The sequence below is a fragment of the Rhinoraja longicauda genome, unplaced genomic scaffold, assembly GCF_053455715.1.
Source record: "Rhinoraja longicauda isolate Sanriku21f unplaced genomic scaffold, sRhiLon1.1 Scf000126, whole genome shotgun sequence".
Lineage (NCBI taxonomy): Eukaryota > Metazoa > Chordata > Chondrichthyes > Rajiformes > Arhynchobatidae > Rhinoraja > Rhinoraja longicauda.
In genome coordinates, this window is record NW_027601344.1 from 902 (window position 1) to 16,905 (window position 16,004).

Here is a 16,004-nt window from a genome sequence, read left to right on the forward strand (position 1 = left end):
GGAAAAAAATCGCATCTCCATCGAGATAAGATATTTTAAAATGTTTCCCCCAACCCCCCCAAGCATAAAACAAAGCTATTAACACATACTAAAACACAACAAAGACGAAAAGGACGAGACAGACTGTTGGCGAGGCAGCCACTGCGGTGCCACCTGGTGGAATGCATAGGCAAAGACTTAAATTACATATATTACACAAATTCAACAAGATGTTGCCGATTAAAAGACGATGCAAAAAAAACCACACAAAACTTTTATGCTAAAATACACAATAAAAAAATATCTATGGTAGTGCAAGAGGCAGTCCTTAGTGTTCCGTTGCCGTGATAGAATTAGGGTTGTGGATTGGAGGCCTGTGAGTAATGGTGTGCCCGCTGGTGGGTCCACTGTTGGTCATTATTTATATTAATGATTTGGATGAAGGGGCCAGACCTGAAATATTATGTGTTCATTTCTCTCCACAGATGCTGCGTGACCTTGAGTTCCTCTAGCTGTTTACTTTTTGTAAATGGAAATATCAATCCTTGTTCAAATAGGAATAAAGAAAATATAATGGTCAGTTTCACCTGTGGTCTTTTCTTGCTAGCAGTTTCCAAGTCCAAATGTGCAGGGCCATCTTGCTGACTCAGAGTATTTCTCCACCAGTGTGATCCAAGTGGCAGCAGTGGCTTTGGTGACTGCAAAACGGTGAATGTGTGGTGAATCTGTGGAATTCATTGCCACAGAAGGCTGTGGAGGCCAAGTCAGTGTTTCTTTTTAAGGCATAGATAGATAGATTCTTGATTAGTACAGGTGTCAGAGGTTATGTATGTGGAGAATGCAGGAGAAAGGGGTTAGAAGGGAGAGATAGATTAGCTATGATTGAATAGCAGAGTAGACTTGATGCAGGGGGACCAAGATTCTGGCAGGCAGGTTTGCTCGTGCTACACGTGTGGCTTTAAACTAAGTGGGGGGAAGGGGTTGACAAATTGGGAATATGAAGATGGAGTTAAAGGGGAAGCAAATACAGGAGAAAATGCAAAGGACTCTCAAATAAATGGGAAGGTAAGTTCTAGAAGGGATAAGAGAGTAAGGTCAGGGCCAATTGTGACCGGTGTGAGAGGAGAGGTGAATACCGAAATTAAAGTGTATTTAAATGCGCAAAGTATAAAAAATAAAGTGGATGAGCTTGAGGCTCAGTTAGACATTGGCAAGTATGATGTTGTGGGAATCACTGAGACATGGCTACAAGAGGACCAGGGCTGGGAACTGAATATTCAGGGTTACAAAACATATAGAAAAGACATATAGTATAAGAAAATAACTGCAGATGCTGGTACAAATCGATTTATTCACAAAATGCTGGAGTAACTCAGCAGGTAAGGCAGCATTTCGGGAGAGAAGGAATGGGTGACGTTTCGGGTCGAGACCCTTCTTCAGACTGATGTCAGGGGGGCGGGACAAAGGAAGGATATAGGTGGAGACAGGAAGATAGAGGGAGATCTGGGAAGGAGGGGGGGAAGGGAGGGACAGAGGAACTATCTAAAGTTGGAGAAGTCGATGTTCATACCACTGGGCTGCAAACTGCCCAGGCGAAATATGAGGTGCTGTTCCTCCAATTTCCGGTGGGCCTCACTATGGCACTGGAGGAGGCCCATGACAGAAAGGTCAGACTGGGAATGGGAGGGGGAGTTGAAGTGCTCGGTCACCGGGAGATCAGTTTGGTTAATGCGGACCGAGCGCAGGTGTTCAGCGAAGCGATCGCCGAGCCTGCGCTTGGTTTCGCCGATATAAATAAGTTGACATCTAGAGCAGCGGATGCAATAGATGAGGTTGGAGGAGGTGCAGGTGAACCTTTGTTTCACCTGGAAAGACTGTTTGGGTCCTTGGATGGAGTTGAGGGGGGAGGTAAAGGGACAGGTGTTGCATCTCGTGCGGTTGCAAGTGCCCGGGGTTGGGGTGGTTTGGGTAGGAAGGGACGAGTGGACCAGGGAGTTACGGAGGGAACGGTCTCTGCGGAACGCAGAGAGGGGAGGAGATGGGAAGATATGGCCAGTAGTGGGGTCCCGTTGTAGGTGACGGAAATGTTGGTGGATGATATGTTGGATCCGCTGGCTGGTGGGGTGGAAGGTGAGAACGAGGGGGATTCTGTCCTTGTTGCGAGTGGGGGGAGGGGGAGCAAGAGCGGAGCTGCGGGATGTAGAAGAGACCCTAGTGAGAGCCTCATCTATAATGGAGGAGGGGAAGCCCCGTTTTCTGAAGAACGAGGACATCTCGGAAGCCCTAGTGTGAAACACCTCATCCCGGGCGCAGATGCGGCGTAGACGGAGGAATTGGGAGTAGGGGATAGACTTTTTGCAGGGGACCGGGTGGGAAGAAGTGTAGTCCAGATAGCTGTGCGAGTCACTGTGTTTATAGTAAATGTCCGTCACTAGTCTGTCTCCTGTGATGGAGATGGTGAGGTCCAGAAACGGGAGGGAGATGTCAGAGATAGTCCAGGTATATTTAAGGGCAGGATGGAAATTGGAGGTGAAGTGTATGAAGTCAGTGAGTTCTGCATGGGTGCAAGACGTAGCACCAATGCAGTCGTCGATGTAGCGGAGGTAGAGTTCGTGGATGGGGTCAGTGTACGTCTGGAACAGGGATTGTTCGACGTACCCGACAAAGAGGCAGGCGTAGCTAGGGCCATGCGAGTGCCCATAGCTACGCCTCTGGTTTGGAGGAAGTGGGAGGAGTCAAAGGAGATGTTGTTAGAAAAGACAGACAGGTGGACAGAGGGGGTGGGGTCGCTCTGTTGGTGAGGAATGATATTCACTCCCTTGCAAGGGGTGACATAGAATCAGGAGATGTAGAATCAGTATGGATAGAAATGAGGAATTGTAAGGGTAAAAAGACCCTAATGGGAATTATCTACAGCCCCCCAAACAGTAGCCTCGACATAGGGTGCAAGTTGAATCAGGAGCTAAAATTGGCGTGTCGCAAATGTAATGCTACGGTGGTTATGGGAGATTTCAACATGCAGGTAGACTGGGAAAATCAGGTTGGTAATGGAATGATGTCCTCGTTTGAAAAGTCCGGGAGCAGAGCAAGTACGCCCGTTGGCTGAGAAGAAAAGTAAGTGCTAATTACAGTAGAAAAGGCAGTTTAAAAAGAGAGCCAAAAGGACGCTAGTAGTCAGTTTGAAAAGTCCGGGAGCAGAGCAAGGACGCCCGTTGGTTGAGAAGAAAAGTAAGTGCTAATTACAGTGGAAAAGGCAGTTTAAAAAGAGCGCCAAAAGGACGCCAGTAGTCAGTTTGAAAAGTCCGGGAGCAGAGCAAGGACGCCCGTTGGCTGAGAAGAAAAGTAAGTGCTAATTTAAGTGAGAAGTCAGGTAAATTGGACAATCAGGCAATTTAATTGGTGATATAAGCAAGACTTGCAAAAGGGTGCAGCCCTGTTCAGGTGCAGCCCAGTGAGGGAAGTGCCCAGTGAGGGAAGTGCCCAGTGAGGGAAGTGCCCAGTGAGGGAAGTGCCCAGTGAGGGAAGTGCCCAGTGAGGGAAGTGCCCAGTGAGGGAAGTGCCCAGTGAGGGAAGTGCCCAGTGAGGGAAGTGCCCAGTGAGGGAAGTGCCCAGTGAGGGAAGTGCCCAGTGAGGGAAGTGCCCAGTGAGGGAAGTGCCCAGTGAGGGAAGTGCCCAGTGAGGGAAGTGCCCAGTGAGGGAAGTGCCCAGTGAGGGAAGTGCCCAGTGAGGGAAGTGCCCAGTGAGGGAAGTGCCCAGTGAGGGAAGTGCCCAGTGAGGGAAGTGCCCAGTGAGAGAAGTGCCCAGTGAGAAAAGTGCCCAGTGAGAAAAGTGCCCAGTGAGAAAAGTGCCCAGTGAGAAAAGTGCCCAGTGAGAAAAGTGCCCAGTGAGAAAAGTGCCCAGTGAGAAAAGTGCCCAGTGAGAAAAGTGCCCAGTGAGAAAAGTGCCCAGTGAGAAAAGTGCCCAGTGAGAAAAGTGCCCAGTGAGAAAAGTGCCCAGTGAGAAAAGTGCCCAGTGAGAAAAGTGCCCAGTGAGAAAAGTGCCCAGTGAGAAAAGTGCCCAGTGAGAAAAGTGCCCAGTGAGAAAAGTGCCCAGTGAGAAAAGTGCCCAGTGAGAAAAGTGCCCAGTGAGAAAAGTGCCCAGTGAGAAAAGTGCCCAGTGAGAAAAGTGCCCAGTGAGAAAAGTGCCCAGTGAGAAAAGTGCCCAGTGAGAAAAGTGCCCAGTGAGAAAAGTGCCCAGTGAGAAAAGTGCCCAGTGAGAAAAGTGCCCAGTGAGAAAAGTGCCCAGTGAGAAAAGTGCCCAGTGAGAAAAGTGCCCAGTGAGAAAAGTGCCCAGTGAGAAAAGTGCCCAGTGAGAAAAGTGCCCAGTGAGAAAAGTGCCCAGTGAGAAAAGTGCCCAGTGAGAAAAGTGCCCAGTGAGAAAAGTGCCCAGTGAGAAAAGTGCCCAGTGAGAAAAGTGCCCAGTGAGAAAAGTGCCCAGTGAGAAAAGTGCCCAGTGAGAAAAGTGCCCAGTGAGAAAAGTGCCCAGTGAGAAAAGTGCCCAGTGAGAAAAGTGCCCAGTGAGAAAAGTGCCCAGTGAGAAAAGTGCCCAGTGAGAAAAGTGCCCAGTGAGAAAAGTGCCCAGTGAGAAAAGTGCCCAGTGAGAAAAGTGCCCAGTGAGAAAAGTGCCCAGTGAGAAAAGTGCCCAGTGAGAAAAGTGCCCAGTGAGAAAAGTGCCCAGTGAGAAAAGTGCCCAGTGAGAAAAGTGCCCAGTGAGAAAAGTGCCCAGTGAGAAAAGTGCCCAGTGAGAAAAGTGCCCAGTGAGAAAAGTGCCCAGTGAGAAAAGTGCCCAGTGAGAAAAGTGCCCAGTGAGAAAAGTGCCCAGTGAGAAAAGTGCCCAGTGAGAAAAGTGCCCAGTGAGAAAAGTGCCCAGTGAGAAAAGTGCCCAGTGAGAAAAGTGCCCAGTGAGAAAAGTGCCCAGTGAGAAAAGTGCCCAGTGAGAAAAGTGCCCAGTGAGAAAAGTGCGAGTCTTCGGCGAGGAGGCTGAGGTGAGGAGGATACAATTGTTTTAAGCCAGAACTGGTTATAGACACAAGGTAATGGCGGAAAAGTTGGTGCAGTGTATTTCCTGCAGGATGTGGGAAGACAGGGACGTCGCTGGAGCTTCTGGGAGCTACACCTGCAAGAACTGTGTCCAGGTGCAGCTCCTGAAGGGACGTGTGGTGGAGTTGGAGAGGCAGTTGAATGACCTCAGGGCCATCCGGGAATGCGAGAGTTTCCTCGACAGGACTTATTGTGAGGCTGTCACGCCAAGGGTCCAGGTCGAGCGAAGGTGGGAGACTGTTTCAGGGGGGAGTGGACGAGGACTACAGGAGACCCCAGTGGCTGTGCCTATTGCAAATAGGTATACCCTCTTGGGAACTGTTGGGGCAGAAGACGTTTCCAGTCCGAGTGGCGGACCTGTTGGCAAGGATACTCGACAGGGGAGACCGAAGTCAGGAAGAGCCGTAGTGGTCGGTGACTCCATCGTCCGAGGGACGGACAGAAGATTCTGTGGCAGCAGGAGGGACTTGAGGATGGTCTGTTGCCTCCCTGGTGCCAGGGTTCAACACATCACGGACCGGCTTCAGAAAATCCTAGTGAGGGAAGGCGATCAACCTGAAGTCGTTGTGCATGTGGGCACGAATGACGTCGGGCGGAAGAGGAAGGAGGTGCTACAGCGGGAGTTTAGAGAGTTGTGAAAAACACTGAGAAGTAGGACGTCGAAGGTGGTTATCTCTGGACTGCTACCGGTACCTCGTGCTGGTGAGGCCAGGAACAGAGAGATAGAGGGTATGAATTTATGGCTGAGGGGCAGGTGCAGAGAGCAGGGATTTAGATTTCTGGACCACTGGGATCTCTTCTGGGCTAGGGGTGACTTGTACAAAAGGGACGGGTTACATCTTAACAGCAGGGGGACAAACATTCTGGCAGGCAGGTTTGCTAGTGTGACACCTGTGGCTTTAAACTAAGTAGTGGGGGGGAGGGGTAAACAAATTGTGAATATGAAGATGAGGTAAAAGGAAATACAGGAGATATTGCAACAGAAGTTCTAGAGGGGAAAAGAAATTAAGGGCAGGGCCAATTGTGACCGATGTGAGAGGGGAGGTAAATACAGAAGTTAAAGTGTTGTACTTAAATGCGCGTAGTATAAAAAATAAAGTGGATGAGCTTGAGGCTCAGTTAGTCATGGGCAAGTATGATGTTGTAGGGATCACTGAGACATGGCTACAAGAGGACCAGGGCTGGGAACTGAATATTCAGGGGTACACAACGTATAGAAAAGACAGACAGGTGGGCAGAGGAGGTGGGGTTGCTCTGATGGTAAGGAATGATATACATTCTCTTGCAAGGGGTGACATAGAATCAGGAGATGTTGAATCAGTATGGATAGAAATGAGAAATTGTAAGGGTAAAAAGACCCTAATGGGAGTTATCTATAGGCCCCCAAACAGTAGCCTCAACATAGGGTGCAAGTTGAATCAGGAGATAATTAGGGGATTGGACACATTAGAGGCAGGAAACATGTTCCCAATGTTGGAGGAGTCCAGAACAAGGGGCCACAGTTTAAGAATAAGGGGTAGGCCATTTAGAACGGAGATGAGGAAGAACTTTTTCAGTCAGAGAGTGGTGAAGGTGTGGAATTCTCTGCCTCAGAAGGCAGTGGAGGCCAGTTCATTGGATGCTTTCAAGAGAGAGCTGGATAGAGCTCTTAAGGATAGTGGAGTGAGGGGTATGGGGAGAAGGCAGAAACGGGGTACTGATTGAGAGTGATCAGCCATGATCGCATTGAATGGCGGTGCTGGCTCGAAGGGCTGAATGGCCTACTCCTGCACCTATTGTCTATTGACCCCAGGAAAGAGTATTTGTGGAGTGCCTCCGAGATGGATTCTTAGAACAGCTTGTACTGGAGCCTACCAGGGAGAAGGCAATTCTGGATTTAGTGTTGTGTAATGAACCTGATCTGATAAGGGGACTCGAGGTAAAAGAGCCATTAGGAGGCAGTGATCACAATATGATAAGTTTTACTCTACAAATTGAGAGGGAGAAGGGAAAATCGGAAGTGTTAGTATTACAGTATAGCAAAGGGGATTGCAGAGGCATGAGGCAGGAGCTAGCCAGAATTGACTGGAAGGAAGCCCCAGCAGGGAAGACGGTGGAACAGCAATGGCAGGTATTCCTGGGAATAATGCAGAAGTTGCAGGATCAATTTATCCCAAAGAGGAGGAAAGATTCTAAGGGGAGTAAGAGGCACCCGTGGCTGACAAGGGAAGTCAAGGACAGCATAAAAATAAAAGAGAAGAAGTACAACAAAGCAAAGAAGAGTGGGAAGCCAGAGGATTGGGACTCTTTTAAAGAGTAACAGAAGATAACTAAAAAAGCAATACGGGGAGAAAAGATGAGGTACGAGGGTAAACTAGCCAATAATATAAAGGAGGATAGTAAAAGCTTTTTTAGGTATGTAAAGAGGAAAAAATAGTCAAGGCAAATGTGGGTCCCTTGAAGACAGAAGCAGGGGAATTTATTATGGGGAACAAGGAAATGGCTGAGGAGTTGATCTGCTTTGGATCTGTCTTCACGAAGGAAGATACAAGCAATCTCCCAGATGTTCCAGTGGCCAGAGATCCTAGGGTGACGGAGGAACTGAAAGAAATCCACATTAGGCAGGAAATGGTGTTGGGTAGACTGATGGGACTGAAGGCTGATAAATCCCCAGTAAGGAGGTGGCGCTAGAAGTTGTGGACGCATTGGTGATCATTTTCCAATGTTCTATAGATTCAGGATCAGTTCCTATGGATTGGAGGGTAGCTAATGTTGTCCCACTTTTTAAGAAAGGAGGGAGAGAGAAAACGGGAAATTATAGACCAGTTAGTCTTACATCAGTGGTGGGGAAGATGCTGGAGTCAATTATAAAAGACGAAATTGTGGAGCATTTGGATAGTAGTAACAGGATCGTTCCGAGTCAGCATGGATTTACGAAGGGGAAATCATGCTTGACTAATCTTCTGGAATTCTTTGAGGATGTAACTAGGAAAATTGACAGGGGAGAGCCGATGGATGTGGTGTACCTCGACTTTTAGAAAGCCTTCGACAAGGTTCCACATAGGAGATTAGTGGGTAAAATTAGAGCACATGGTATTGGAGGTAGGGTACTGACATGGATAGAAAATTGGTTGACAGGCAGAAAGCAAAGAGGGGTGATAAATGGGTCCCTTTCAGAATGGCGGGCAATGACTAGTGGGGTACCGCAAGGCTCGGTGTTGGGACCGCAGCTATTTACAATATACATTAATGACTTGGATGAAGGGATTAAAAGTACCATTAGCAAATTTGCAGATGATACAAAGCTGGGTGGTAGTGTGAACTCTGAGGAAGATGCTATGAGGTGACTTGGACAGGTTGTGTGAGTGGGCGGATGCATGGCAGATGCAGTTTAATGTGGATTAGTGAGAGGTTATCCAATTTGGTGGTAAGAATAGGAAGGCAGAGTATTATCTGAATGGTGTCAAGTTAGGAAAAGGGGTCGTATGACGAGATCTGGGTGTCCTAGTGCATCAGTCACTGAAAGGAAGCATGCAGGTGCAGCAGGCAATGAAGAAAGCCAATGGAATGTTGGCCTTCATAATAAGAGTAGTTGAGTATAGGAGCAAAGAGGTCCTTCTGCAGTTGTACAGGGCCCTAGTGTGCAGTTTTGGTCTCCAAATTTGAGGAAGGATATTCTTGCTATTGAGGGCGTGCAGCGTAGGTTTACTAGGTTAATTCCTGGAATGGCGGGACTGTCATATGTTGAAAGACTAGAGCGACTAGGCTTGTATACACTGGAATTTAGAAGGATGAGAGGGGATCTTATCGAAACGTATAAGATTATTAAGGGGTTGGACATGTTAGAGGCAGGGAACATGTTCCCAATGTTGGGGGAGTCCAGAACAAGGGGCCACCGTTTAAGAATAAGGGGTAGGCCATTTAGAACAGAGATGAGGAAAAACTTTTTCAGTCAGAGAGTTGTGAATCTGTGAAATTCTCTGCCTCAGAAGGCAGTGGAGGCCAATTCTTTGAATGCATTCAAGAGAGAGCTAGATAGAGCTCTTAAGGATAGTGGAGTCAGGGGGTATGGGGAGATGGCAGAAACGGGGTGCTGATTGAGAATGATCAGCCATGATCACGTTGAATGGCGGTGCTGGCTCGAAGGGCCGAATGGCCTCCTCCTGCGCCTATTGTCTATTGATGGGCCGAATGGCTTAATTCTACTCTTATTCCTTATGAAAGCGACTAATTCCCAAAATACCCCTGATAGGCACTTCAAGGCTACATGGTAGAAGCATTAAAGAACCTCAAACAATAAATCCAGCAACTGGTGACCACAGAGAGAATCCCTTTGAAGTAACATAATAAATATACAGAGTGGAACTCAACAAATACAATATTTGTATAGAAATGCCACCAATTGCTGTTCAAAAAATAATTTACCCAAACATTTGGAAAGCTTTTTGATTTAATGAATGGTTACTTTGAGTTACCAAATTTGGATAAATTGACTACTAATGGAGAAAGGTCGTCTTTGGGTACAATTTAATTGGTCCCAATCCAAATGCTATTTACATACTTGATATGATGTCCAAATTTTACTGAAGGTTCAGATATTCTTATTTTGTGTATTAACTGTATCTTATTACCCAAATAAAAGCCAGGAAAATGCATCTATATTCAAAAACTAGACCTTGTATAATTTTAGAAACATTTGCAAATTCTCTACAGGATTACAGGAAGTAGACAATGAAAACTCAAAATGACTAGAATTAAAATAATTCTACATAAGGATGTGTCTTATGGATATTATTTTAGTTAGATAAATATGGACCGGAGAGGCAATGCAAGTGTACTCCAGAAGTATGGACCCCATTGTTCGAGAGTGAAAAACCCATTTATTCAGACTTTGTCTGAATAGGCATTCCCCATAAATGACTGAAGATGTTCTAAATCTTTCAGAGATATGACTGGTTTAGGGATTCCTAAGGAAGCCTGATCATAGTGTAAAGGTGAGAAGGGACAAAATTTTAAGATGTTTAAAGGGCATTTTTTTGTTTATTTACACAGACAATGGTGGGTGCCTGGAACATGCTGAGGTGGTGAAGCCCAAGATGTGAACCATGATTTATCCTATCTGCCAGAATATCAATAAATCCAACAATTCAGAACAAGTTGTTGCAACAATAGTTAATTTGTTCTGCAGTGCAATTATTAAACGAACACACAGTTGAAATCTGAATTTGCTTTCTGGAAGATCAGGTACAGTGCATTCAGAAAGTATTTAGACCCCTTCACTTTTTCCACATTTTATTACGTTACAGTTTTATTTTAAAATGGATTAAATTCATTTGTTTTATCATCAATCTACACACAATACCCCAGAATGAAGAAGTGAAAACAGGTGTTTAGTTATTTCTTTTTAATTATTTTACAAAAATTTCTGAAATATCACATTTACATCAGTATTCAGACCCTTTGCTATGACACTCAAAATTAAGCTTAGATTCATCCTGTTTCCATTGATTATCCTTGAGATGTTTCTACAACTTGATTGGAGTCCACCAGTGGTAAATTAAATTGATTGGACATGATTTGGAAAGGCACACACCTGTCTATATAAGGTCCCATAGTTGACTGTGCATGTCAGAGCAAAAATCAAGCCATGAAGATGAATTAATTATCCGTAGACCTCCGAGATAGGATTGTGTCGAGACACAGATCTGGGGAAGGGTATAAAACAATTTCTGCAGCATTGCAGGTCCCGAAGAGCACAGTGGCTTTCGTCATTCTTAAATGAAAGAACTTTGGAATCACCAGGACTCTTCTTAGAGCTGGCTGCCCAGCCAAACTGAGCAATCAGGGGAGAAGGGCCTTGGTTAGAGAGGTGACCAAGAACCTGGTGGTCACTCTGACAGAGCAAAAGAGTTCCTCTGTGAAGATGGGAGAAACTTCCAGAAGGACAACTATATCTGCAGCACTCCACCAATCGGGCCTTTATGGTAGAGTGGCCAGTTGGAAGATACTCTTCAGTAAAAGGCACATGACAACCCACTTGGAGTTTGCCAAAAGGCACCTAAACAAGATTGTCTGGTCTGATGAAACCAAGATTGAACTCTTTGGCCTGAATGCCAAGCGTCACGTCTGGAGGAAACCAGGCACCACTCATCGCCTGGCCAATACCATACATACGGAGAAGCATGGTGGTGGCATCATCATGCTGTGTGGATGTATTTCAGCGGCAGGAACTGGGAGACATGTCAGGATCGAGGGAAAGATGAACGGAGCAAAGTACAGAGAGATCCTTGATGAAAACCGGCTCCAGAGAGTTCTGGACCTCAGACTGGGACGTTCACCTTCCAACAGGACAATGACCCTAAGCCCACAGCCAAGTCAATGTAGGAGTGGCTTCGTGACAAGTCTGTGAATGTGCTTGAATGGCCCAGGCAGAACCCAGACTTGAACCCGATCAAACATCTCTGCAGGGACCGAAAATAGCTGTGCATCGACGCTCCCCATCCAACCTGACAGAGCTTGAGAGGATTTGCAGAGAAGAATGGAAGAAATGACCCAAATACAGGTGTGCCAAGCTTGTAGTGTCATACCCAAGAAGACTTGAAGCTGTAATCGCTGCCAAAGATGCCTCAACAAAGTACTGAGTAAAGGGTCAGAATACTTATGTAAATATGGTATTTCAGTTATTTCTTTTTAATTACTTTGCAAAAACGTCTAAATGCCTGTTTTTGCTTTTTTTATTATGGGGTATTGTATGTAGATCGATGATGAAAAAAATGAATTTAATCAATTTTAAAATAAGGCTGCAATGTAACAAAAAGTGGAAAAAGTGAAGGGGTCTGAATACTTTGTGAATGCACTGTCTGTTAATTGCAAAAAAAAAGCTTATTGCTTTTTATTATCTAACTTTTAAGCATCAGAAAATGTGACTCTGACCTTCTGACTCTTTACTCTCAATGATACTCAAGAAAGGTCAGCCAATCTGCAATTTTCTTAAATCTCAAACAACTTAATTCTGGTTAAACTGTATTCACAGTACAACTTCATCCCTGACCAGTTAGACACTAATGGTAACTAGTTATGGCATCATTATCTCTTCCACCCACTCCCCTGACATCAGTCTGAAGAAGGGTCTTGACCTGAAACGTCACCCATTCCTTCTATCCAGAGATGGCGCCAGTCCCACTGAGTTACTCCAGTATTTTGTGTCAGTCTGCAACTAATTATGAGTTGCATTTCAAATTGTACGTCACCATAGAGCAAACAGTTCACAGAAAATTTACCATCTTGAAACTACTTTATTAATGAAACAAGATCAATGTAAGTTAATATTTCACCTTCCCAGAGGATTGGTTAACTCTTTAAAAATATCTATATTAAATGATAAATATAAAAACAAATAAGCTGTCTGATGCAGACAAACATTGAAAGCTTTTGCAGTGTGAAGTGCAACTTATTAACCTTTGAAAACTTTATCCACTTTGAGATTATTTAGGAGTAAGACAAGGTAAATTGGATGAAATTATTATTCAAGCCAAATATTACTGGAAATTATTTTAAATGCCTCAAATCAGGCAGCCATGTTTTCTTCAATCCACTGTATATAATTGGTAACTCTTGTGTAAATTCCAGGTTTATACTTCTTGGCACACTCTTCACCCCAGCTGATTATTCCATAAAGGTACATTTGTCCATTGTTTTCACATACCAGAGGTCCTCCAGAATCTCCCTGTCATTAAAGATAACAAATAAAACATTTAATTCAACTATTACACTAATAAATTTAATGATATTGCAACGTAAATTTAAAAGGAAAGTTGAAATGTATTACAATGGAAAAACACTTAAGGGAAATATATAAAGTAAATATTGTTTGTAAATGCCTTTGAGGTATTTTTCAGATACGTGATAAAATGTATTTTTTTTTTTTTTTTTACTTTCTTTTTTATTTTTATTATTTTTTTTACATACATACAAACACAAACTAAACAAACATAGGAGATGCATATTGATTGTAAATACCCTTACTTTAAGTTCCCAAAAACGGAAGAGACTCGAGTCCCGGCATTGCCTGTATTAATAATGACCATCTTTTATCAAACATGTCTGTTGTCAACTGTAACCTTGCTGTGATTTTTTCCATTATATACACATTTTTTACCCTATCTCTCCATTGCATTATGCTTGGAGGCTGTGGTTTCAACCAAGAGGTTGTTATCGTCTTCTTTGCTATCAGCAGCAGGATTGTCAGTAAATGTTTCGAACTCTTATCTGTCATACTGTCAGGAATTATACCCAAAATGTAAAGTGCTGGTTCCAGAGGGACGTTAATGCCCATAATCTGTTTAATTTCCTTTTGAATATTCTTCCAGAAATCCTGTATTTTTGGGCAATCCCAGAATATATGAGTGGAGTCCCCAACTTCTCCACACTCCCTCCAACATAAATCAGTTGTATTACTATATTTCGATGTAATGAATGGAGTATAAAAGTAACGCATTTTAACTTTCCAGTCAAATTCCCTCCATGTTGGGCTCTTAGTTAGTTTATGTCCCTCTTTAAATGATTCCTCCCACCCTTCTTCTGATATTATGATATTCGCTTCCAGTTCCCATTTTTCTTTGATATGTAAGTTGTTCTCATTGGATTCATGTTGTAGTGCTTCATAAATTTTTGATATAATCCCTTTTTTTGACTTGTCTTCCGAGAACCCCCACAACACTTCCTCTAATTTAGATGGAGTCTTGCAGATGTTCTCCCATTCCTGATGTTTCTGTAGGTAATCTCTTAGCTGTAAGAATTTGTAAAAGTCATGAGCAGGTAAATTGAATTCTTTTTGAAGTTGTGTGAATATTTTCATTGTTTGTCCCTGAAACATTTGATCTATGTATATTAGCCCTTTGTCAGCCCATCTGTCAAATCCTGAGTCCATGGTAGATGGTACAAAGTCTGGGTTTTTTGCTATTCTAGTAGCCCTGCTTACAGAATTTGACAGCTTCAGCTTCTTTCTTACTGCTGACCAGACTTTCATTGTTACCCTAATCCACTCGTTGCCCATCCTGAGCCTCTTCAGGGCCTTCTCGTTTAAAAATGGGAGTGATTCTAAAGGCAAATTTTTACAAGCGTTTTGCTCCATCTCCACCCACATTGAATCTTTCTCTTTAGTGGTCCACATGATTAAGGCTCTGAGTTGCGTTGCCCAATAATAATTTCTTAAATTAGGCAAGTTCAACCCTCCCTTTTCTTTTTTGCTGAGAAGCGTCTTGTATTTAATTCTTGCTTTTTTACTTTGCCATAAGAATTTCGATATAATTTTATCCAGTTTTTTTAGAAAAGCTCCCGAGATCATAATAGGCAACGATTGGAACAAAAACAACAGTCTTGGCAATATATTCATTCTGACTGTTTCTACTCTTCCCACCAGAGTCAACGGTAAGATCTCCCATCCAGCCAAATCATCCTTTATCTCAGATATCAGTTTCCCATAATTAGCTTCAAATAGCTGTGCTGTATTCGAAGTGATAATTATACCAAGGTATCTAAACCCTTTTTTGGTCCATTTAAAATGGACTTTTTCTTTAAGTTCCACTGGACAATCTCCTGAGAGCATCATTGCTATTGATTTGGCTTCATTTGTCAAATATCCTGATATTTCACCATATTCTTTTAGGTTATTTAGTAGAGCTGGTATAGACGTGGAGGGCTCCACTATGTATGTTAATAAATCGTCCGCAAATAATGACGTCTTGTGTTCTATGCCCCCTTCATCTTTTATTCCTTTAATGTTTTTATTTTGTCTTATTGACTCTGCTAACGGTTCAATACTTGCAGCAAACAGTAGCGGGCTCAGGCAATCTCCTTGCCTGACTCCTCTTTTGAGGTAGAAGAAGTCTGAGCAGCAGCCATTAATTCTGATCCGTGATTTGGGATTTTTATAAACAATTCTTACCCAGTCTATAAACGTTGAGTGAAACCCAAAAACCTTCAATGTTTGATATAAAAAGTTCCATTTCACGCGGTCAAACGCTTTTTGTGCATCTAGGCTAAGCAGCATGGTAGGTCTGGGATTATTTTTAGCACATGATATAAGATTTAGTGTTCTCCTGATATTGTTAGCCCCCTGTCTCCCCGGGATAAACCCCGTTTGATCTGGCTTGATTAATTTAGTTATATGTTGTTGCATTCTCTGTGCTAGTATGCTTGTTAATATTTTTAAATCATTACAGAGCAAGCTGACCGGTCTATATCCCTCACATGAAGTCGGATCTTTGCCCTCCTTATGTAGTACGGAAATTATGGCTTCTGACCAAGTATCTGGGCGGTTTCCTGTTGACAGCGCATAATTAAAAACTTTACATAATTCTGGTGTTATGTCTTCTGCAAAACATTTATAATACTCCCCTGAGAAGCCATCTGTACCTGGGGATTTGTTACTTTTAAGGGTTTTTATAGTATCGGCTATTTCTTGTGACGAAATTGGTTTTATCATTTCAGATGCTTCTTCTACCTTTAATGCTGGTAAATGTAGTTTTTTGAAAAATTCTTGTGTTTTGGTCTCAGTGAGATTAGATTCTGAGTCACTGTATAAGTTTTTATAATATTCTGCAAAGGCCTTTGCTATCTCTTTTGGCTTAGCCATAATAAAATTGGAAGTGGGATGTCTTATTTTTGTAACTATTCTATTTGTTTGAGCTTTTCGCAGTTGGAATGCCAGTAACCGGCTTGCTCTGTTACCCATCTCATAATATCTTTGATTTATAAAACGAAGAGCTCCTTCTGCTTTATATGTTAAAAGTTCGTCTAACTCTTGTCTCATTTTTTTTAATTCGACGAGAATAGAGTTGTTTCTTGTTCTTTTATGTTCTAACTCCAACTCTCTGATTTTACTTTCTAGCTTTCCTTGCCTTTCCATTCGAGTTTTTTTCAATCTGGAAGTTATCTCTATTATTTTCCCTCTCATGACTGCTTTTC

At 43.4% G+C, this 16,004-nt stretch overlaps 1 protein-coding gene across 2 annotated transcripts in view; it reads right to left on the minus strand.

Moving 5' to 3' along the window:
• Nucleotides 1-10,193: 10,193 nt before the first annotated feature.
• The window catches only part of LOC144590093 (salivary plasminogen activator beta-like), a 33,844-nt gene continuing 28,033 nt past the window's right edge, over nucleotides 10,194-16,004 (minus strand). For both annotated transcript variants that reach the window (XM_078394958.1, XM_078394957.1), the window contains exon 10: nucleotides 10,194-12,762. In XM_078394958.1, coding sequence (XP_078251084.1) covers nucleotides 12,604-12,762 — 159 coding nt within the window. In that variant the 3' untranslated portion in view covers nucleotides 10,194-12,603. The remainder of the gene's footprint in view (nucleotides 12,763-16,004) is intronic.